The sequence below is a fragment of the Cystoisospora suis genome (assembly GCF_002600585.1).
Source record: "Cystoisospora suis strain Wien I chromosome Unknown contig_3964, whole genome shotgun sequence".
NCBI classification, from domain to species: domain Eukaryota; phylum Apicomplexa; class Conoidasida; order Eucoccidiorida; family Sarcocystidae; genus Cystoisospora; species Cystoisospora suis.
In genome coordinates, this window is record NW_027156759.1 from 24,845 (window position 1) to 45,679 (window position 20,835).

General features: G+C 52.8%; 4 protein-coding genes across 4 annotated transcripts; 2 read left to right on the top strand and 2 right to left on the bottom strand.

Annotated features, from left to right (window-relative positions):
• Nucleotides 1-277: 277 nt before the first annotated feature.
• On the bottom strand, nt 278-4,540 carry CSUI_007497 (glutaredoxin). The gene is made up of 4 exons (XM_068067642.1): nt 3,660-4,540; nt 2,941-3,001; nt 2,428-2,556; nt 278-1,507 (listed from the first exon to the last, which is right to left on the bottom strand). Exons 1-4 carry the CDS (start codon nt 4,433-4,435, stop codon nt 1,448-1,450), a joined length of 1,026 nt encoding a protein of 341 aa, XP_067920383.1. The 5' UTR covers nt 4,436-4,540; the 3' UTR covers nt 278-1,447.
• Nucleotides 4,541-5,424: 884 nt separating this feature from the next.
• Nucleotides 5,425-7,664, top strand: CSUI_007498 (uncharacterized protein; the record flags this gene model as incomplete). Its single annotated transcript, XM_068067643.1, has 5 exons — nt 5,425-5,433; nt 5,754-6,156; nt 6,714-6,760; nt 6,922-7,136; nt 7,589-7,664. 5 exons carry the CDS (start codon nt 5,425-5,427, stop codon nt 7,662-7,664), a joined length of 750 nt encoding a protein of 249 aa, XP_067920384.1.
• Nucleotides 7,665-10,314: 2,650 nt separating this feature from the next.
• On the top strand, nt 10,315-13,785 carry CSUI_007499 (transmembrane amino acid transporter protein). The gene is made up of 6 exons (XM_068067644.1): nt 10,315-11,247; nt 11,352-11,978; nt 12,073-12,137; nt 12,357-12,494; nt 12,748-12,894; nt 13,088-13,785. The coding sequence occupies exons 1-6, from the start codon at nt 10,983-10,985 to the stop codon at nt 13,358-13,360; spliced, it is 1,515 nt and encodes a 504-aa protein (XP_067920385.1). The 5' UTR covers nt 10,315-10,982; the 3' UTR covers nt 13,361-13,785.
• A 2,058-nt stretch (nt 13,786-15,843) lies between these two features.
• On the bottom strand, nt 15,844-20,828 carry CSUI_007500 (casein kinase i). The gene is made up of 5 exons (XM_068067645.1): nt 20,578-20,828; nt 19,403-19,551; nt 18,532-18,751; nt 17,681-17,921; nt 15,844-16,634 (listed from the first exon to the last, which is right to left on the bottom strand). Exons 1-5 carry the CDS (start codon nt 20,810-20,812, stop codon nt 15,932-15,934), a joined length of 1,548 nt encoding a protein of 515 aa, XP_067920386.1. The 5' UTR covers nt 20,813-20,828; the 3' UTR covers nt 15,844-15,931.
• Nucleotides 20,829-20,835: the final 7 nt, after the last annotated feature.

The window sequence follows — 20,835 nt, forward strand, 5'->3', positions numbered from 1 at the left end:
GCCGACGTTCACATGGCTAAGAACTGTACCGCCAGGCCAACAGGACACCCTGCCTACTCTTTGAAAACAGGGGGTGTGAGTGGAGCAAGACCGAGTGTTCCAAGCGTGAACGGGCGAAGAAAGAACTGCAGCGGGGGCTTGGTTTTGCCCAGTAGGCGTGCAGTTAGAAGCCTGTTTCAAGCAGGGAGCCTCGGGACCGCACATCTTGATCTCAGAACTGCGGGTTGCGGCTCCCCATAGACCGCACGCAATCTATGTTTTCCCGTCATCTCTCGCATCCTCGGTGCGACACACAGAAGGTCTGCATGTATTCACGTTCCGTGGACAACTGACAACCGCGAACTCGTGGTTGTCGAGATTGCTGGAATGCGAAGGCCTGTTTCTCAAATGCCTTGCAGTCACCACAGCGGCGGGTCTTGGACACCCTAGCCCCACAGCCTAAACCCTCAAAAAGGCCTAGCCCTTCGCCCAATGAACATCGCCCAGTGAAAAAGTCCACGCTCCACCTGGAACTGCCGCGAGGTACCCGTCAACGAACCCCCCAGCACAAACGGCAGGATACCCGAGCCGCGCACGAGCACTACTCTGTCAACAAGCGTTTGACAATTACTTACGTATTAAAGGCGGGATCCTCGCAGAGCCCGCTGCTACATGGGCCTAGTCACGACACGCAAGACAAGCGCAATATTCTCAGCGCTTGCAGTCCTCAACAAAATTGGGCCTTACAGCCAACGTAAAAAACCACACGCGGTCTTGCCCTCCCGGACCAGCGCGTCCTGTCGTTCCCGGCACTCACTTGCCTCTCGAACAGAACAACTAGAACTTCACTAGGGCCTTGGATAACACGAAACACAGAGAGACACACTCGACATAACACAAAAGCGAGCCTCATCTGACACTGAAAACAAAAAGTCCGTGCTAACGCCGGCTGTGCGTTCTCGCGGTGGTTACCACTCCCGCACCTGTCTACATCAGTATGGACAGACCCACACTCCGGATATGAACGAGAACCCTACACAGAGACAGTGCCCGTTGTTGACGCAGGTTGCCTTGGTATTACGATACACACGCCAAAATTCACAAGCGTGTCCGGGGGTACAGAGGAGAACCCCAGGCCGCAAGCACGCACGGTTTTCTGCGCTCGACCGTGGTCTACCAACGAAGCTCGGTAGCTGGCTCCTAACAACCTTGGCATGACGCCACTCGCATACACCTGATACGTGGCTACCGTGCTCGGGAGCACGACGAGCACCGTCTTCACGTGAAGCAGAGCGGATGAAGGCGGAGTCACTCTAGTTCTCCGATGCTTGCAGAGACGACGGAGCAATGCAAAGACCTGTGTCAAGGACACTCAGGCTCACGGCAACAGCGGCGCGGTCCGCGCCTCCGCCTACGTAGACCTGGCATATCCGATTCCGCTTCCTGGCCGCGCATGTTGTCCGCGTGCCTAAAGAGCACCAGCACTCTTTAGAATATCTTTCAGGGTGCCATTCTCCTCCGCTGCCTCCTGCGGCGAACAAAGAGACGTACAGCAACTCGGAGCCACCTGAGAATGAAGAGGCTGTTCCGCTGACGAAGGTAGGCTGCCAGATTTGCTTTTTATATGCCTATATGGTGCTCCATCGTCCGCTGCATGACGAAAAACTCAGCGGAGAGCGGACGTCTGTTGACAGGCGGAAGCCACACGCTTTGGTTTGAGCAATTGCTTTGAACTGACGCGGAGACTGCAGTGCAAAAGTGTGCTGCTTGTACTCCAACAGCGGAGCTCAGCTGCGGGTAGTGATCACCGGAGAGGCTAGGCATTACTAGAGGCTTGTGTCCAACCTCTCCAACTTGTACGCCCAATACAAACACAAAAAACGACTGCTACGAATGCCCCCAGCTTTGGCTCTTGCCGTGCGGCACCTTAACCGGAAAGAGAAGAAACCACCTGTGGTTTGTACCTCGGAGACCGCCACCATCCCGGTTCCTTTCGCAGATAGTGCGCCGCGAAGTGCCCAAGCAAAACCACGAAGAAAGGTATTGTCCGTGAGGTGTACAAGAGCTTTTCCGTAACCTCAACCTAGACAGCAGTTAACGAGACTAAATCCTTGCATCCAGCAGCGTGCGAGAGTGTAGCTGACCTCCCTCGCAATCGGTTGGGACAACCGTACTCGTATACGTGTGTGAGGAGCTATACTGTAGCCTGACGAACATGAACGCCCGAGGGTACAAACTGCGTATCCACCATTTGGCCTCCAGCCTTCCACCCCTACAGGGCAGACTGGCTTCCACGGGTGAAGGCTGGAGCACATTCCTTGTGTAGTGGGTTCGTAGTGACCCCCAGGGACAGGAATGCACCCTGGAGAAAAAAGGACAAACGCTTCTACACCCTTTGTACAGTCGTTTTATGAAAACAGATGCTCCCCCCCCTCCGCGGATGCCTACCAAATCGGAGCAGCCTCCGAAGAAGGACCCATTAAAGAATACCCGCGGAACGGTTCGAGCGCCCGTCAGCTTTTCCAGCGCGTCCTGGATTTGCTCCGTGTTCTCAAGCTTGTCAATTTCTATCACGCCCTGCGGAACAACAGAGGTCGTCCAAAATCTCACGGAAGTGGGGCGGCAGTGGTTCTGATGTTTCTTTGGCATGTCATTCTGGCACTACTTCGAAGAAGTTACCCATCCAAGCACACCTACGGGGCGGGGCTAGACGGAGGCTACAAAACGCAGTAACTGAGCCCAGACGCACAATGCGCACCCAACTTTTCGAAAACACGCTCATATTCGACAGCAAACATCATGGCTCACTACCTCTGATCAAGAGTCCTCTGCACTGGGGGTATCCAGATCTCGAGATGAACTCTCCAGCTACAAAACACGGGTATTGCTGCATCCTCGACGGAGAGTTCTATAAAGGCATCACGGCTGCCACTCGGTGTCTCAGCGCCTACGGAAACTCACCACGTGCTTGACTCCGGCGCTGTATAGGATTTCGAGTGCCTCCTGGCAATACGGGCAGTAACTGAACAAGGCATCGTGAGTGAACACAAGATACACTCCAACATGTACGTCTTCGGCTGCATGCCAGTGGTTCGGTGCGCTTGCCTTCTGTTCTCTCGAGACGGTATGCCGACTTACCCACATAGTCGCATTACACAAAGGAGGCCACTCGCCAGCACATTAGCAATAGCTTACACATTGCGTCCAAAACCAGTCCTGCTGTACACTGGAGGTGACGGGCGACCAGCACAATCTGTCTGAGACAGCTCCTAAGGCCACCCCCCTGAGTGAGGTTACGCTCACAACACCACTGTCGCCACAGAGACAGATATGGAGCAGAGCAGTTGCGAACGGTAGGGCCGCTAAACAGTGAGAACTGGGAAGTCGGGAACACGACGAGGTACAGCTATGCGACAAGAGCGTGAATGGACATCCTGGCCAGAGTAAGAATGAAAGGCACTAGCACTAGCCCAAGAAAAAGAAAAAAAAAACCGCTGACGGAGAGACGAAACAACCGGGGTCGCGTATGCGGGTTCGGACTCCGGTCTCTTCTTGCGGGAACGCCGTCCTTCCTCCCCGACTTGTCTCATCCTCACAGCCGTCCGCTAACTGCCTCGTCCCTTCTTGTGAAACTTGCATTCAAACAAAGGAGAAACACTCAGATGTGCAGCGCTCCCTACCTTTTTGTGAAAACGACAACAGTCTCTCTCTGTATCCTCGTCTTCACCCACTCTGCCACCTTCTTCTGCTCACACTCCTGCGCTTCGGGGCAGTCACCAGGCCGTGGCTCTCCCTCAGCAGCTTGCGTACATAGAATACTACACACGCTAATTCTTGCACGGCTCAACGGAACAGACTCAGCTTGGATAGGCCGTCTTGGTTCTCTCTCTAGTGCCTGCTGAGGGAAACCCGTCCCCGTCCTAGCAAAGAGGAAGAGAGGGGAAAGGAAGGACGTCCCATGTAATGCTGGAATACCCGGGAGAGGCCCCCCCAGTTCACCTAGAGACGTTTGGCTTTTACCAGAGCCCTGCGGTGATGTCTGGAGCGTGGACAAAATTGTCCCTGGTCCGAACCTCCTGCTAAGTCCTCTATGCGCAACCTCGGCACCAATGCGATGCATGACATCGAGTACGGGGGATGGATGGACGCTGGAGAGAGTCACGTCACTCCCGCTGCGTTGAGGCGGAGACACGGAAGAGGTTCCAAAGGAGGCCTGACCCAAAGAACCACCCCGTGTGACGTTACTGGACGGCTCGGACGGGGAACTGCTGCAAAAGTCTAGAAAGACGAAAAAGAGCCACGAAAAGAGGAAGAGAAGAGACAGAGGACAGCGGACAGATGTGGAGTGGCAACACTCGTTGAGGTGCTGACGCTGACCAGACCGCACGCAAGATCTCGCGGTCTCGGGGAGACTGCGGTCCCGATGGTGGCAATCGAGACACGGCAGAACCGCCATGTCCTGTGCGCTTTAGAACCTACCAACCTCGCTACAACTGTTAGTTTGTGGTCACAGTGGACCCGTTGTTGCAAAACTCTTCAAAGACTGGATCCTCAAATGGGTTTACCTTACGCGTTTAGGACCCACATGCGGACGGTGCGTCGCGAGCGTGTAGACCGGGTGCATGCTAGGAGCTCGGAGTGGCCCGCGTGCCCGTGACCTCGCGCTAGTCCACTATGCGGACCGGCGCGCCTCTTAGGTGAACACTCCTGGAAGGACTGAAAGAAGCAACTGCGTGAGTGCAGCTACCTCGGCAGGCCGCGAGTGGCATTTCCCGGCTTCCAGCCGAGGTTCTTCTCGGAGCGCGGACCCGTCTTCTTATTGACAAAACAGTTACTCGCAGAAACAACTCAAGACAACTGGTACAAGAGAGTTGGCACTGGCAGTCGTGTGGTGTGTTACTCCGTTTGTGACGGCCGGGGGCGAGCGGGTGATGCTTGACGCGGAGCTGCAAGCTTCCGGTATCGGTCATCCCCGGGGGAAGTTCATGAAGTACTTCGTCACCCAGTCGAGTTCTCGGGAAGGCACGCACCCTACAGGCTCCAGACTGGCTGCTGTCTCCAGGGAGCGCTTTCCCGAGTGTTCACTTTGGCTCGGAAAAAGCAGTACTCATTGAATGTGACCATCTCGAAGCCAAATCCGTTTACAAACTGCAGGGACCGATCAAGAGGGCTACAGGCTCACTATTTAAATGACTGCGAACCGGTGCGAGTCTGCGGTATCGCAACACCCATTATCTAAGGAGGGGCGCGCGGCTTTGCCCACGCAGATGACAAGCAAGCGATTTGCAGTCCGGAGACAAGAGCACGTCTGTAGCGGGCACAGGATGTACGTTCTCTGACGACGGTCAGAGAGAACTCCGACGCAAATTTTCTCACCGTGCCTTCCGCGGCTGTGTGATGGACCTGTGAGCGGTGCATCGTCGTGGCCTTGCCTAAGGCTCGAGCATGTCACGGGTAACTCTCCCCCGGGTGTCACCAGTTAGATGCTCCCCTGTTGACTTCCCAACATGTAAGGCCCTGCACGAGAACGAGTGCCTGTCTGTTCCTCGAGGACGGAGCAAGTCTTTGGGAGGTCGTCCCTGCCCAGCACTCTGGGCTACTTGCAACTCCGTTGCCAGAAGATATGCCGAGACGAACTGGGACCGCTCACACCAAAATACGAATGGTCTCCAGCGACGGAGGGCAAGAACGGTCGCGGCCAGTGGCAGTCCTTGAAATTTTGGGAGGCATAAAAACGAGTACTGTCGTCTTTGTTTTTTTATCTGTGACAACAGGTGGCCGGTCTGGGCGGCTACCTAGTCAGAATTGCACTAGCCCATGCGAGCGACGAGCCTGTGCCAGGCTGGCTGCGCACGCACGCACCGGTGTTCACAGTGAGTCCCATTCACCCCGGTGCAACTGAAACCCCGAGGCACCGGGGCGCCGAAAGTCTCTCAACAGAATCGTACCATCCCACTCAGCCCGTATTCTTTTCTGTTCCCAGGACTGAACATCCTGCTGGGATCGAAACGCCGGGGCACCGAACACTTTGCAGAATCGCACCCTTCAACTCTGCCGGACCGTTCTCTACTGTGTTCAGGACCGAAATGAGGAGCAGCGCATGTTTGGTCTTCGGGACTTGCCCTGCGACAACTGCGCAAGCATCACCGGCAACGCGCAGGGTCGTCGTGCTGCATTGTAAGTCACGTGGCCCCGAGAGAAGCAGTAGATGACTCACGCGGAGTAGTAGTTCCTTCCGGAGAAGAAACAGGCAGACCTGTAGGCAGTCACAGGCGGTTCCCCCCGGAAGCCCGGGGAGACGGTCCGCCTTCTTCGATGGCGCTCTGAAGCCGGTCGATGACAATGCCAGGTGGCGACCAGAGTAACACGAGCGGTATCCCGCATCATTGACAAGAATGCCGCCCGATACCACTATCGCATATTCTAAGAGACCCTGTCGTGCACGGAGACCACGGAGTGACGCGTCCGAATGCACTCGCTTGCTGTCAAGAAGAGCCTAGTCCGCAGACCAGTATCGTGGGCGTCCTGGGAGCCGGCTGTACCCCTTTCTCCAGAGAGCTCGGAGCCCTCGAGTACGCGGGCTTTTTTTAGAAGCTGTGCACACGCTTCGCTAAATGAACTGGACGACACACACCCTGTTGGTGAAGACGCGTGGAAGCAGATATATGAAGATGCCGGCTGTCGTCAAGGGAACAAAATGCGGGAGCCGGAGCGAGTATGTGTCCCTTCATCAGGTGTCTGTCTGCTTTTGCTGCACGGTCGGCCCGCTTTGCCTGCAGAGGTGAGGATGGGAGCACGCATGTTAGTCTCCATTGCGGTTAGCGCCATGCAGCGTACTTGCTCACTCGCGAAAGGCCGGAGTACTTACTCGTTGTTAGTGCAGTCTTGCTGAGAGCCGGGTTTCAACGAGTCGGTATCCCGCGTGTTCGGTAACTGGTGCAGGGGCAGCACGCGGCACAAAAACCCTCTCGCATGCCAGACTTCGAGTTGACCACCTCTCTCGCGAGTGCCCGAAAATTCATTTCGTCGGCTCGGAAGGAACTTGAAGATGCTGAAAGCACCATGGACTCCGCCTTGAAAGCCGCGCGGGGTCGCCACCATGGTATCTTGCGGTACCGCTTTCGTCAGTATCCGAAACCGACGTCGTATCCCCCCTGGTGAGGAAGTGGGGTGATTCACAGGAAAGCCTCTTCGCGAACCTCTACGCAGACTTTGGTGTCGAGCCGCAACAGAGCTTCCAAGCGGAGCCCCGCCTCCAAGGCGACGAACCTCTGTCACCGTTGAGAGAGCAGACACACCTCTTTCCCTCTCGGGAAATCTCCAGTCTGTTTTGGAAAAGAAATACGAGAGAAAGGTGCTGTCGAGCGGCGTGAGCAGAGGCCGTACCGTGTCCCAGCTGCAGTTTCCAGACTCGCGAGGCTGCGTCAAAAGTGCAGCTTAAGGCACAGTCTCCACGCTTCTCAGCTGTCCGGCAGCTTCTTGTACCTGAATAAGTTCCCTATCGATGTTCTGGCTGTTCATAAAAAGTGCCTGCCTTTCGGACAGGTTCCGTTGGCTGTCTCGCACTACGCTGCGCTCAGCGCCAGCATCTGCGGAAGTTGCTTTTCAGGTACTTCAACCAGGCTGCCTTGGTTCAGCTGCCGATGTCTCTGGAGATCAAGGAACCTCTCGGACCTGAGGGGTGAGTGAAGTAGGGTTCCCGTGTTCGGTGTCTGTGTGGTGGCCAGTGTGTGTCGATTCCGCACTGCTTCAGTCAAATTCACACCCCGGTGAAAATGGGGACACATCCAGTACTGCCTTGCCAACGAAGCAGCGAATCCACTGTCCAGCCGAAAAGCCGAGTGTCTCCTTAGTGAGCGGAGCTGAGAGGAGTCTGTCACACCTATGTTGTCCAAATGTACATAGCTGAGGGCTGTGGCACTGCGAGAGAAAGGTCCCCCAACTCCGTGTGAGGGGTAACCGAACCAGGATGTATAAGCAGCGACTCTCGTGTTTGTGCGCTGCACTCAGAGTCATTTTTGCGCAGGAGATCCATGAGCCCCCTCCGGAGAGCAGGATTGAGCCAGCAGCTGACGCACTTTGAGGAGCAGACCCCGAAACCAGTCCAGGGATTATTGGCCCAGAACACTTGCACGGCTGGGCCCGCGACAGTATGACTCCTCAAGTCAAGCGTAAAAAGGAGTTGCCACGCTGTCGCTCAGCGAAACGCGACTGCGGCCTCGTTAGCGACCGTGAATGCACAGCGGGGGTCCGCTCTCCGGACGCTCAGATCCGCTGTGAGACAATGACGACCTGGCGCCTTCACTGGACGGAGGGGTCATGGTTACTCCGCCAACGCTCCATGCTCTGTGACCAAGGGAGCGAATACAGTGTCAGACGGACACACACTGGCAAACCAAGGAAAGAATCTCTCATGCGTGTCTGCTAGATATTCTAGGAAATTCGCACGCGACTGGAAGCGCTGTTCTGCTAGTCAGTTCCAGGGGAGAATAGCACCGCTGAAATATGTGTGTGGAACACATTCCTTTGTAACTAGGTAGGTCGCCCGGCGAATAGAAGGACAGGGAAGGATAGCTAGTGCAGTTCGGCTAAACAGTTTCAGGGCAGAATAGCACCGTTGAGATGTGTGTGTGGAAAACCTCCTTTTCCAGTCAAGTCCGTCACCCGGTTAGTACGAGGAAATGGAAGGATAGCTTTCGCTGCCAGCTGTGGCCGTCGGTTTGTTCCGTACCGGATATCCTCCTGGGTTCAGGCTCCCAAGTTAGTGTGTTCGTCCGGTGTCCGCTGACGCTCTGAAGCCTACCGGAAATGTGCACTGTGACAACCCACAGTTCACTCTCTTCATTGCACCTTATCTGATTCGGCCCAGGGCCCGAAAAATTCCATACCACGACAACTGTATGGCCTCCAGTCCGTAGAAAAGTGGTGCTTCAGTCAGGCAGAGAAAACGCCGACCTCGAGTGATGCCCCGCCCACGGCCTAATTGCGGCGGCTGCACAGCCCCTACTCTGTCAACAGACTCCAGTGAACACAGTTCTGGGGCTCTAGTGTAGTATCGCTTAAAAGGCCGTCGGACCTCAGCGGGAGTAGCGCATCAGAATGTAATGCTCTCCCTACAGCGGGACACGGCTCTATAATTCGAGATAGAAATTCGACACTCGGGGGTAAACGCCCATTTTCGAGGGAGTGCGTCGATTTCCTAGCACCCTCAAGATACAGTTTGCTGTCGAGTTGCCATACCGTGATCCACGGATCGCTGGATCGTACTTCACAGAGGCAGTCTCGTGCGTCTTTCCCGGTAATCAGTCACCGCGCAGTCTGTCGGAGTGACAAAACCTCCGCGCCACGAGTTCTGAACTGCGCCTTCGAGGTGGTTGTCTCGAGCCAAGAAGCTGACAACTAGCGTACGAGCTTTCCTGCGCGCGGCGATACCAGCACTATGGCTCGAACTGATCCCGCGCCGCTACGGACAGAAAGTTGTACTTGTGATTGACAGCTATTGTGATGGTGCGCTCTGAGGCTGGATCTCAGACGAACAGAGCACCGGGCGGCTAGCCGCGACCCCTGGGAAATAGTTCCGAGCTCAGCGGCAGTACCGGAAAAGCAGCTGCCTCGGACGAGTCGCCAGCGCTGAAACTGAGTAGAGCGACAGGCACAGTTAAGTGCGGCTCAGCAGCTGCCGCAACTAGGACTACTACAGCGAGAGCCACCAAAACTGATATGCGACATATCTCCAGTCAACGCGTGGACGAGTGGGGGAGACCACTCATCTCGGCCGACTTCAAACCGCAGAGCGGACTCAGGAGAGAGAACGAAACCGCGGGTAACCGAGGGGCGCCTCAGCACCTTGCAAGTGCGGAGAACAGACTCGCCGGTGAGGCCTTAACTCGTTTTGAAACTGACTTTGCCAGGAACCCGCCCATTGTCAGAGCCGTGTACGCGGCGTCGCTCATCCAGATCGTGAGAATTTAGGGTCACCGTAGGGAGTGAGGCCTAGTGGACAGGCGCTCAGAACCACCTGCCGATGCTCCCCCAAGCACCGTGCTTCCGCTCTTTGACAAGCACAGAACTATCAGGTTGAAGTCGAGGGGGAGGACCGTGGCCTCTTCCGATCCGGGTCAAAAGAAATGCGTACACACAAATTACCCGGACAACAAGGCCACACTGGTCTAGTGGCTTCAGAAGCCGGCACTGTTCTACTGGTGTTGTCGGGTAGGTGGGAGAGACGTGGGAGAGCACCTGATCTACTCTCATGTTCTGAGACCGAACATGCGGATGCGCGCAGCGCATGAGACCCTCTGGTTCACAGGGACGCACAAGAACTGGCCCGAGCTTAAACAGGACGTTTTTACAAGTCGCGAGGAAATCCCGCGTTTTTTAAGGTTCTTTTCTCGTGGTGAAGAGCCAGTAGAATACTTTGTCTACCAGGTTGCGCCTTTTTCCTTTTTTTTGCTGAGCAGACCGGAAGGTACGAGCATTACCGTCTGGCTGGCAGCAGTCGCCCAACTTTCGCCGCTTCTATCTGTAAGTCAGAGGTTATATTTTGCCAAACTGCGGCTTTATAGAACTCCCTTATTTTTTCGAGTACAAGGTTGCTTCTTTTTTAAGATTGCCATTTGCATTTTTATGTTCATGCCGCGACGGCAGCTGCAGGTTGTCCGTAGCTTCTTTTCGTCGTAGATTTTGTGGCTCGTTAGTGCCGTCTCGGAAGACGATTTTGCTCGTTAGGGTTTTGAGTTATTTTTTCCCCGAAGACACGATTGACTCTGAGACATTTCCAGTATTGGCGTCGCAGGTCCGGGAAGGGGTTCTGGACATTTGAAGGAAGAACAAGCATACACACTGAAACCGGTCTTCTGTACTTTTTCAACGGTCAGTCTCAAGGAAGCTAATTGGTCGGAGAGAGCTTAAAGCAGGGCACCAAGACCGGAGTAAGATTCTGGTCGGACCTGCCATGGAAAGGGCGGGGCACTCTAGATCTTTTTCAACAGACGGGAGGAACAATGGAAGTGAAGGGTCCTCAGGTGGTTGTCCAAGTTGTTGGAGACGGGCCCAACCCTCGGTTGGTTTCGAATCCGACAACCGAAACAATCAACGTTCCGGCGGATCACTCAGCAGAGTGTGGAACGGAGATGGTGGATATCGACTTGGAAGCTGGGAGCGCGAAAGGTGAAGTGGACAACAAGTGCGACAACTGTACCACCGGCAGCAGTACGTCGGACGGCTCGGACGGCTTTTCAGCCGGCGACACGGAAAGCGTTGATTCAGGTAATTCTTCAAGAGAAGAATCGGCCTCGACACTTGTTGCAAGCGTGTATTTCCGCACACATGCATCGATCGGTTCTGTGGATGACTGTTTTACTTTTTTTTAGGTTTCGCTTTCGACGAAGACCGCAAAAAGACTGCTACGGCAAGTACGGCCGTTGTTATTCTGAAGTCTTTTGTCGGAGCGGGAATTCTCTTCTTGCCTCACGCGGTGATGAAGGGCGGTGTGATATTCTCCGTGTGTCTTCTCGTCGCGGTGGTTGTTCTGGCACTCTATTGTATGCATCTGTTAATACAGTGCTGCAGTCCAGAGACTGCAGAGAGCTATGAGGAGTTGGGAGAATGTGCGTTCGGCTGGTGGGGTGGCCTTTCCGTCGAGGTGTGCGTGTTGCTCTCCCAGCTTGGATTCTGCACTATCAACGCGGCTGTGGTGGCTGGCAATCTGCGGGACGTGATCTGGACAGCGACCGACTGCTCCCCTGATTTCCAAATGTCGGTCAAGGAGCTCATCTGGGTCGGCGCGCTGATTTACATCCCTGTCAGCATGATAAAGCATATCAAATACCTTGCCCCCCTTATGCTCTTGGGCAATCTAGGAACCATTGTGGGAGTAGCGCTGCTCATGGTCACTGTCGGCATGGAGATTGGCTCCAATCACGGGGTTCAACCTGTCGAGTTGGTCAACACCAGTAATTGGCCGCTTGTGCTCGGGACCAGCATTTACTTATGGGAAGGTAAGACTCCCGGAAGCGGCGAAAGAACATCAAACATGACACACTTTCGGCTTTTGTTTCACGCCATGGATTTCCTTGCGGGACATGTTCTCAGGTGCGGGATTAGTATTACCGATTCGCAAGTCATCGAAGAAGGCAGTGCAGGATAAATTCTCGAAGGTAATAGTTGACACGAAGCAGGTTTTCGTGCGAAGGGCATGGCCACAGAACCGGGCATCTGCGGTCAACCAGGGCTTGAGCCTGCTGTTGCTGACATTTCCTCGTTCGCAGGAAGGGTGTGGAAAAGAAAAAACGTCCAGTGTGTGCCGCCGTTAGTATACAGTTTGTTGACCCACCACGGACGCTTGTTTTGTGTGTCCGTGCTGCTCCCCTTTTCAGCTCCTTATTGGTTGTCTGGCGGGCCTCGTCGCGATGTACATCATCTACAGTATTACTTGCAACCTGGCCTTTGGTAGAAACTTGGACGTTGTCATACTTTCCAACCTCCCGGCAGACGCATTTGGACTGTCAGTGCAGGTAGGATTTCCGTGGGCATCGCGTAGTTCGTGATCGGCCGCCTGGTTTCGGTTCCGCTCAATCTTACCATACAAAGATTTTTTGTGATACCAGGCTGGTTGAACAAGTCAGTCTATGGCATCACTCGAAATGTTTGTGGAATTCTCTATGTGCTGACGTCTTGACCCCCTGCAATAAGATACTGGGGTATGGTACGATGAGGCCTTTACACCCTGTGTGGAGATTTGTTTGTGTTGTCTCCTGCGTTCCACAGACGATATTCGCTCTTGCTGTTCTTGCGACCTATCCTCTCATGCTTTTCCCGGCGACCACAATTGTGGAGCAGAGACTGCTCTCAGTCATGACGGTTTCTGATAGGATTTTCAAGTGGGTTGTCGGCCCGATTGTCCGCGTTCTCCTGGTAGGTCCTGTCTCAGGTTTCACGTTGACAGCCTAGTGTATTCTGCCGGCGTGTTAGCTAAATGCGCGAGCGAACCTACGATTGAAGTTGCTGTTTTCTCCGATATCACGTAAAGCCTTCTCGGTGTCTGCTGTATTGCCGCTCGACACATGCTTGTTACCGTCTGCGTCCTTGTAAAACTGGTTTCACTCAGGTTCTTCTGACACTCGCGGTCGCGACTGTTGGCCTGCAGCAGCTGGACAACTTGGTGGCGCTGGTTGGGGGTGTTTGCGGAGTACCGTTGTCTTTCATTTTCCCGGTTATCCTCCACGTCAAGCTCCGGGGGGACAAACGCTTTGGCTTAAAGCTCTTGCACTACGCGATCATCATTGGAGGTGTTGCAATGCAAGTGTTTTCTGTCACCTGGACGATCAAATCGTGGCATGGAGTTGATGACTATCCTGCGAGGTGCACAGGGACCGTGTGAGGACTCGAGTTTTTGTAGTTCGACACGGTTCCGCTTAAGGCTGTGTAAGCACACACCTGCCGGATCCGAAGGTGTCCTTCCTTTTCTCAGAAATGTTCACTAGCGAGTGTACTCGTGACTGCACACATGTGTGTAATCGTACGGCCCGCACTCGTAAGAGCCTGGACGAGTTTTTCTGAGTCTCGGGTGGCACGGTATCAGGCTTCGGCACCGCGGCGGTGTTCTGCTATCATGATGTTTTTTACAATCCGATCATTCTTTTTCGATGTATGTTTAGTTTCTGAAGGTTAGCATTTCGATGATGTCCGTGCATGCTCACCAGGTATCAGTAGGCGCCGGTGCGTGAGTGCGCTTTCACACGTGCCGGGAGTACGTCTTGGTGTGCGTTCGTCAGTCTTGCTTGGAACCGGTTCGCAGCATCAGTCATGCGGATTGATTTCGCCGGGGTCGATTCTCTGGCGAGGTGTCGTCTCTCGGAGTCCACTCTTCCGGCGTCTCAGCAGTCAATCTGCGGTGTGACACGTTGACAGAACGGCCACTGTAACGAAAGCGGACCACGCGATTTCAAGCACCAGAGGGAATGCGAATCGACTGCGTGCTGCAGTTCAAAGCATGCTTGCTTCAGGTGTAGGAAACATACCAGTTCAGTGTTGCCAAGCAGTGCAGTTCTTTCGGTCTCCGGTTTCTTTCATTGATTTTTTAGATGCCTCCCTCGCAACCGGCCTCGAAGACTCGAACCTCGGTGGTACACCTCCCAGTCAGTCGCAAACAAGCAAAGAACAGTCGTCTCCTGGTCAGGACGGTGGCCAAAATTCGAGTATTCAGTCAGACACTCTTGTTCTTTTCAGAAGCTTGAGTTTGCTCACTGGACACCACGGGTCGCGCATGCCCATATGGACCGATTGACTTTTTTTGACTATCGAAGACGGTCCACGCTGGGGTTGCCCTGGCTTTGCTATGGTGGTTCCTGAGGAACAGTCTCTTCGGGGTAGAAATTCGTGTGCGGCAGTAGAACGATGACGATGGAAATTCCCATAACCAACAATCTTTGAACTCCCCTCTCTGCGACACAGCAGAAATTCTTTCAAGTGGCACTAACCGACAGTAAAGCAAAAAAGTTGAAGAAGGGACAGGCGCTGCACACAAGAACCTATCGCGCCTCTTTTTGTAAGTGCGGCAGTGTGCCTTCAGTGGTGTAAGCTTTCTGATTTGGACAGACAACCGAGGTACGATAGGCTGTGTAGGTTAGGTGCGAATTCGCCTAGAAACAGATGCTCCATGTTGCATCAAGCCTGGCAGACACAGGTACACTCCCCGCAGGTAGCGTTGTCTAAGAAAGATTGCGCGGTGACGGTGGTCTGTATCCCGTCTTACCTACGGTGGATGTGACGCCCCCTCATACAGCTGAAAAACCCCGATGTGGCACGCCTCACCCCGTTCTCCGTTTACAGTCTGTCAGAAGAAGGGATACCTACCCAGTCTCACTTTGTGCCTAGCAATCTTTCGGCCGTTCTTGTGACTTCCTACCGACACTTTCTCTTTCATAAAGGAACGTAGTTGATACAAGCTTGAGAAATGACACACCAATAAAGGAATACCGTAACTGCCACCGTTGCTGATGGCCACTCCGGGAGTCGCGGGGCACATTTGTCTCTTGTTTCTTCCAAGATGCTCGATGTGCCCTTTGTAATACCAACATGAAGCTGTTGCCTTTATCGTTGTCTCCAAGGAAAAACACCAGCTGCTTACATTTGAAACCGAAACTCACGCATAGAGGGCTTCTGAGAGCCCTGAGCTTGGCTCCGCGAGCCTTGCTTCGAAACCGGAGCCGTCTCCTTGGCACGCCCTGCATCATCTGTGATCTTACTCCCCTGGGTCCGATAAAGACGGCGACAGGGCTCTTGTGAAAGACCCATCGCTAGCCGTTGTGGCACTTCATAATTAGGCTGCTAATCTACAGATCTCTCCACTACTGGACTGAAAAAGAAACGGAACAGAGGGATTAATATGAAGAACCGCCCGGGGCCTGCTACTCAGATGACTAAACCTGGCGTTCGAGGCAGAGTCCGTTTCCGCTACATGTGACCTGTTGCTTCTTTCCGATCCAATAACAGGAATTTTTCAGGCGCACATTCGGCAGGTATTTGCGCACACGTGTCTGTTGTAGATGCGCGCAGGTAACTGCCGGTGCGCTGGCGGGGCAGCCTTCATACCTGTCGGCAAGACCCGACCTGAGGTGTACTCCCCTTGAACAAACCAGCAGCACCCCGCGCCGTCTCGGGTCTTTAGCAGAAGGAGATAAGACTTTTTTTCCCTGTACAAAAGGTGAATAAACCTCTTCAAACCCAACTCTGTCTTTGTAATCAAAGAACCTGCTTTTTCGGCTGTTGAAACGGAAGAGGGCTGCATTGTTTACTACAACAGATAGCACCAAATCCATACCCATGTTCAGTTCGCGCACACAACACAAACGCAACGCATTTTCCACCCAACAGTTCGTAAGGAAAGGAAGGATTGGCTAAACAAAAAAAGTCCAGTGGTCCTGCTTGCTTGCAGAAACGAGGAAAAAAATCAATGTTGCACTTCTTGATGCTGTAACAATCGTTGTAGCTGCCCGCGCTGTTGTTCTATGAATTGCTGTTTCTCACTCCCTATCTTCTCCACGCCACAAACAAGCCCTACCGCTGCAGCAACGACATTGAGACCTTGGACCACTCCACTTAGTTCTCCTCCTGCTCCTGCTGCCGCTGCTGCAAGATTGTTGTCCCGCGCAGTCGTCACGAGTCGTAACCCCCCTCCTGAGTGAGGGTGATGAGTGGCAATCTGTCGTCTGTCTTCTTCCTCACGTGTTTCCCCCTCTTCTACCCCCGGTTCACCAGCTGCCGCCACATTCATTGTCCCTCTATTGTTGTTATGACCTAGGAGGCCTCCTCGACAATTACTGGAGGCTATTGCTACTGTTGCACGCGCTCGAGAGGGATGTCTCTGTCCCGAAACAACCCCTTCATTGTTACTATTGCTGAAGTTATTATTATTATTGTTCGCGCATGCATGATGCAGAAGCACACGCTGGGTCTGCTGTAAAACTGTGCTATGTTGTTGTGTAGCACCCGCACCACCACCACCCGTGGCTTGTTGCTGATGTTGTGTTGGAGGAAGGGGAGAAGGCCGACATATACAGCAGCAACAGGATGGAAGAAGGGGGGCCCAATCAAAACAAAACTTCCTTGACTTCCGTTCTTGAAGTGTATCAGAGAGTAGCCGGCGCAAATACCTGACGAAAGCAAGCAGAGCACACACCGAGTGTAAATATACACAACATAGACCTCTACGACAGCGTATGCAGACACGGAGAAATCTATGTGGTGCTACGTCAGGTGTGACACGGACTGCAATAACTGCGTCATTCGAGAAAGCCTTTCGAGCGATGCTATCACGGCTACGCAGAACAACACAAACACACGCAATCAATGTTGAGCGAAAACACGATATGGGGGCCGTCGTTTCTAGCCGCATCAAACGGCTGGCGCTTGGGTGGCAATCAAAGACCCCCCAAGGCTAGTACAACAATATAGACAGTTAATTTATACGGTGAAAAACCATTCAAATGATATCCATCCCGCGTTACCCGCCGACTCGGTTCACTACCCTCTGGGACAGATATGAATCCACGTCTCCAAGATATGCATGCATAACCTCAACAGAACAGAAAAAAGGACCGTGAAGAGCGTGATCCAAGACTTAACAAGTGGGCTGAGTTTGAAGCGGACCGGTCTACACACTCTGAAAGAAGCAGCAGCTGCTCTTGCCACAGTGCGTCTTTTCCATTTGGCTTTCTACTATGTCAAAAACGGGCGTGAGAACGTATGCACATATGGTGGACAGATGAGTGAGAAGTTCGCGTATGGCTGTAGCACAAGCCACCACCCCCCCTGATTGGTCAATTCATCTGAAAAGAGAACGGCATGCCGCCATACAGCAGCACGGAGAGAATTCAAATCAGCACCCTCCTTCCCAGCGTTTCTAGGAATGGAAGCCGTCCTTCCATCTCGGTCAACACAGACTTCTCAAAATCTAGAGAGGTGTTTCTCGTGCAGGTGACTCTGGCGTCAGCCATGATGCTAACGCAAATCCGTCTTGCATATGCGTGTAGGACAAGGAAGAACGACGCAAACACACGTCGTCGCTATCAGAACAACTTCCACGAAAGAATCCGAGTTCCTTTGAAGTCGAGGTGACACAATTGACATACCACACCACCTAGTCAAAGGTGTTCCAAAAGATGACTATGGAGACAACGAGTTTCCCGGCGAAGCATACCTGCAGTTGGGAGCATCAGTAAACTGGAGAGCCCGGCAGTACGCGAGGAATTCCGCGAAGCAAGACGGCAGGCCCTCACATAGGGAGCTGATATCCACGTTCATCTTTGTATGCGTAATTTTACTGTATTTGTCTCTTTTAGACGTAGCTTTCAAGCCTTGCCAAGGAAGAGACCCGCGCAAGAAATAGATCAAAACATAGCCAAGACCTTCAAGGTCGTCTCGACGGGCTTGCTCGACCCCTAGAAAAAAAGAAAGACACGAGATACTCCGTCAGGGGTTCGATACCGGTTATGGACGAAAAGACTCAACGCAAGCCACACGAACTATGAAAAGAAAGAAGGCATCCTCTACCGCCTGATTATTTCATCCATCACGGAAAACCGGGAAGAACATAAAAATTCGATTGACAACCGAGCGACTTTACCACACCAACAACTGTGGAATCAGGAGTGCATACACCATAAAGAACATCTGCTTAGTTGCAGGAGATAAACAAGTCAGATAGAAAGTGTAACTGTGCCATCGCGATGGAAAAGCTGAAGTTTCCGTGAAACGCCGCTATCTCGAGACCTTTCGCGCAACAAAATAGAAGATCATCCTATCGCTTCTATGAGAAAGCAGCGGAAGCGCAAAAAACTCTTGATGGATTCACTGTAGACATACCGAACACGTCTCAAACCAGCTGGGGGAGTAAGTGAAAGCTGGACTGTAGACCCATACCCCACGTGTGTCTTCACTGGTGTGAACACGTACGTCCACACGATATGTTTATGTACGTATAAATATATATATGTACGTATAAATATATATATGCACACATGCATACAGTTTGCGCAAGTGAAGACTTACCAAGGTGTGTAGCTAGAGAGGCATAACGGGCTGTCCCAGTTAGATTCTTGCCTTCCTTATAGAGGATATGCCTTCCCGTATGATCGCGAAACTTCTTCGCCAAACCAAAATCGATCAGGTAGATCGTACTTGCGTTTTCCCCTCGTCCTATAAGAAAGTTGTCTGGCTTAACATCTCGATGAATACAATGGCGTTTATGAATATACTCAATCCGCTCTAACTGCAAAGACAACAAAACAACACAAATTCGGCAACGGTTCTGAAGACACGTAAACAGTGAGAACGTCAGACGCACATATACATATAGATATATCTATATGTATATGTGACTGAAAGAAGTAGATGAACGAGTGTGAAGAGGCCCTAGAGCATTGATCAATGCACACTTACGCAATTATCTACAAACGACAATTCAATCCTGTGGGTATACGAGTAGAGACCACCAATCAGATAAATGACGTTCATAGGGGCAACAAGAGCGACCTCCAGTAGACCTCTACTTTGAACATAGGTTGTCCCAGATACGTACGACTCCCATTTGTGCTACTCCACACAGCACTGACACAAGGGGTTATAACGAATTTTAACAGAAAACCTTCGCACCTTCTTATCTCGGAGTCCATACCTCTACAAAAAGAGCGACTTCCACCAATCATATAGGACAGCTAGCTGATTGGCCCCTGTCCACGCGGTTGACCTGAATGAAGGGCACCTAAATTACACGCGCTTGTCGAACTCTACCCTGTATCTGCATGCATGCATGCCATCACCCGCTGGACCCCCCCTCACCCCCCTTTCTCTTCGGACCCCCTCAACTTCCCCTGTCAGAGGGTTCAAAGAGAGCAACAAGCACTTGCTTCTTAATTCATACCATTTGGATCCCGAGATGCAACACCGTCTCAACAGAGAAACGACGCTTGCAAAGATTGAACAGGTCTTCCAGTGAATGACCTAATCGATCAATCACCATGACATGCCATTCCCCTTCGTCACCATAATAGTAGCAAACAGGAACTCCAACTGCACAGAACAAGAAGAGACAAGTTGTGAGTCAGACACGTCAAACATCATCCACTACGTCACTGCGTCTTCTTTCAGATCTATCTTCCTCACGGGGCTGCTCTGGGTGGGGTCCGAGGGGTTCTGCCAGTATACAGTACGGAAAGAGATCTCGAGGAATACCATGAGGGGCGGTGCCGGTACGGAGAAAGAACAGCGCTTGCTGGACTTCTCGAACCTTGATATAGTCCGCCAGCCATGACCCTTCCCTTGACAACGTACGTGGGCCGCAGAGACGCGAGACTTCCAGCTGGAATCGGCCATGCTAAGACAAATGACTTATGCCCAACATTCATTCCGCCTCGATTATCAAAATCTCTTAACGCTGTTCAAGTTCCTTTTCTATAGCTATCTCACAACGTACGCAGGTGAACGAGCTCTCTGTTGGTGAGAAGATCTACGGCGAATTTGAACTCTGTATCGCACCGGACGTGGTCCCTGTGTATGCACGCCTTGACCGCAAGATACTTCGACGGGCGCGGCCTTCCACAAATCCCATCCCGCGGTCTTGTCTTTTGTATCCGTGCTAAGCGCGGTACAGGGAACTCAAACTGCCGGCCGCATGCATCTACAACGTGAGACCTGTGAGTCGACGGGTCAAAACGCCGCCCGAAGGGACTTCCCGAGGAGACGGCTTTGCGAATTTCCGGGAAAAGAAAGCTCAGCACTAGCGATGGCCTCTGTTTAGTAAGTTGTGACGCCTCTCCAAATCGCTTCATACAGCTACAGTCGTCACCCACACCCTGCACGACTTCGCACCATACGGCCAACACTCGAGGTGGATCAGCTAGCGGCGGAAGTGGGCTATGAGCGAAGCTGGGAGAAATCTGTGAGACTACATCTATACAAAACACGTCTCGGGAGACAGAAGTAGACACGACGACAACGAAGTACGAATAAAGAGTCCCTGGTATTGATTGCCTGCCTATTCCCTTCTTTTCTCCCCGTGCGTGCGTCGGCTTTGCCTCTTGTTCGTTGAGTGCTTACCACCGCCCTGAAGAAGACGTATAATCTTAGCTTCATAAATGAGCTGTGGGTGTTTGGTAGTGGCTAGCTCGAGTTTGATGGCCACTTCTCGGCCGTCGCGAATATCAACTCCATCGTAGAGACAACCGAATGATCCACTGCCAATCTTTCTTCCTACTCGGTACGTTTTGTTGATCATAGTCGGGGGACAAGGAGGTTGCGCTGTTGTGCCTTGACCCCCTCCAGGAGTCGTCATATTCACCCCACCTCCTCCCCCAC

Coding starts and splice junctions, on each gene's coding strand:
- CSUI_007497 (XM_068067642.1), bottom strand. CDS start 4,435: ATGGCGGTTCTGCCGTGTCTCGATTGCCACCATCGGGACCGCAGTCTC. Junction 3,002..3,659: donor GTTGTCGTTTTCACAAAAAG/GTAGGGAGCGCT, acceptor TGCCTTGTTCAG/TTACTGCCCGTATTGCCAGG. Junction 1,508..2,427: donor TCGGAGGCTGCTCCGATTTG/GTAGGCATCCGC, acceptor TGTTCGCCGCAG/GAGGCAGCGGAGGAGAATGG.
- CSUI_007499 (XM_068067644.1), top strand. CDS start 10,983: ATGGAAGTGAAGGGTCCTCAGGTGGTTGTCCAAGTTGTTGGAGACGGG. Junction 11,248..11,351: donor CACGGAAAGCGTTGATTCAG/GTAATTCTTCAA, acceptor ACTTTTTTTTAG/GTTTCGCTTTCGACGAAGAC. Junction 12,895..13,087: donor CGATTGTCCGCGTTCTCCTG/GTAGGTCCTGTC, acceptor GGTTTCACTCAG/GTTCTTCTGACACTCGCGGT.
- CSUI_007500 (XM_068067645.1), bottom strand. CDS start 20,812: ATGACGACTCCTGGAGGGGGTCAAGGCACAACAGCGCAACCTCCTTGT. Junction 19,552..20,577: donor ACGTCTTCTTCAGGGCGGTG/GTAAGCACTCAA, acceptor TGTTCTGTGCAG/TTGGAGTTCCTGTTTGCTAC. Junction 16,635..17,680: donor ACTGATGCTCCCAACTGCAG/GTATGCTTCGCC, acceptor TGCTTTCGTCAG/GTATTTGCGCCGGCTACTCT.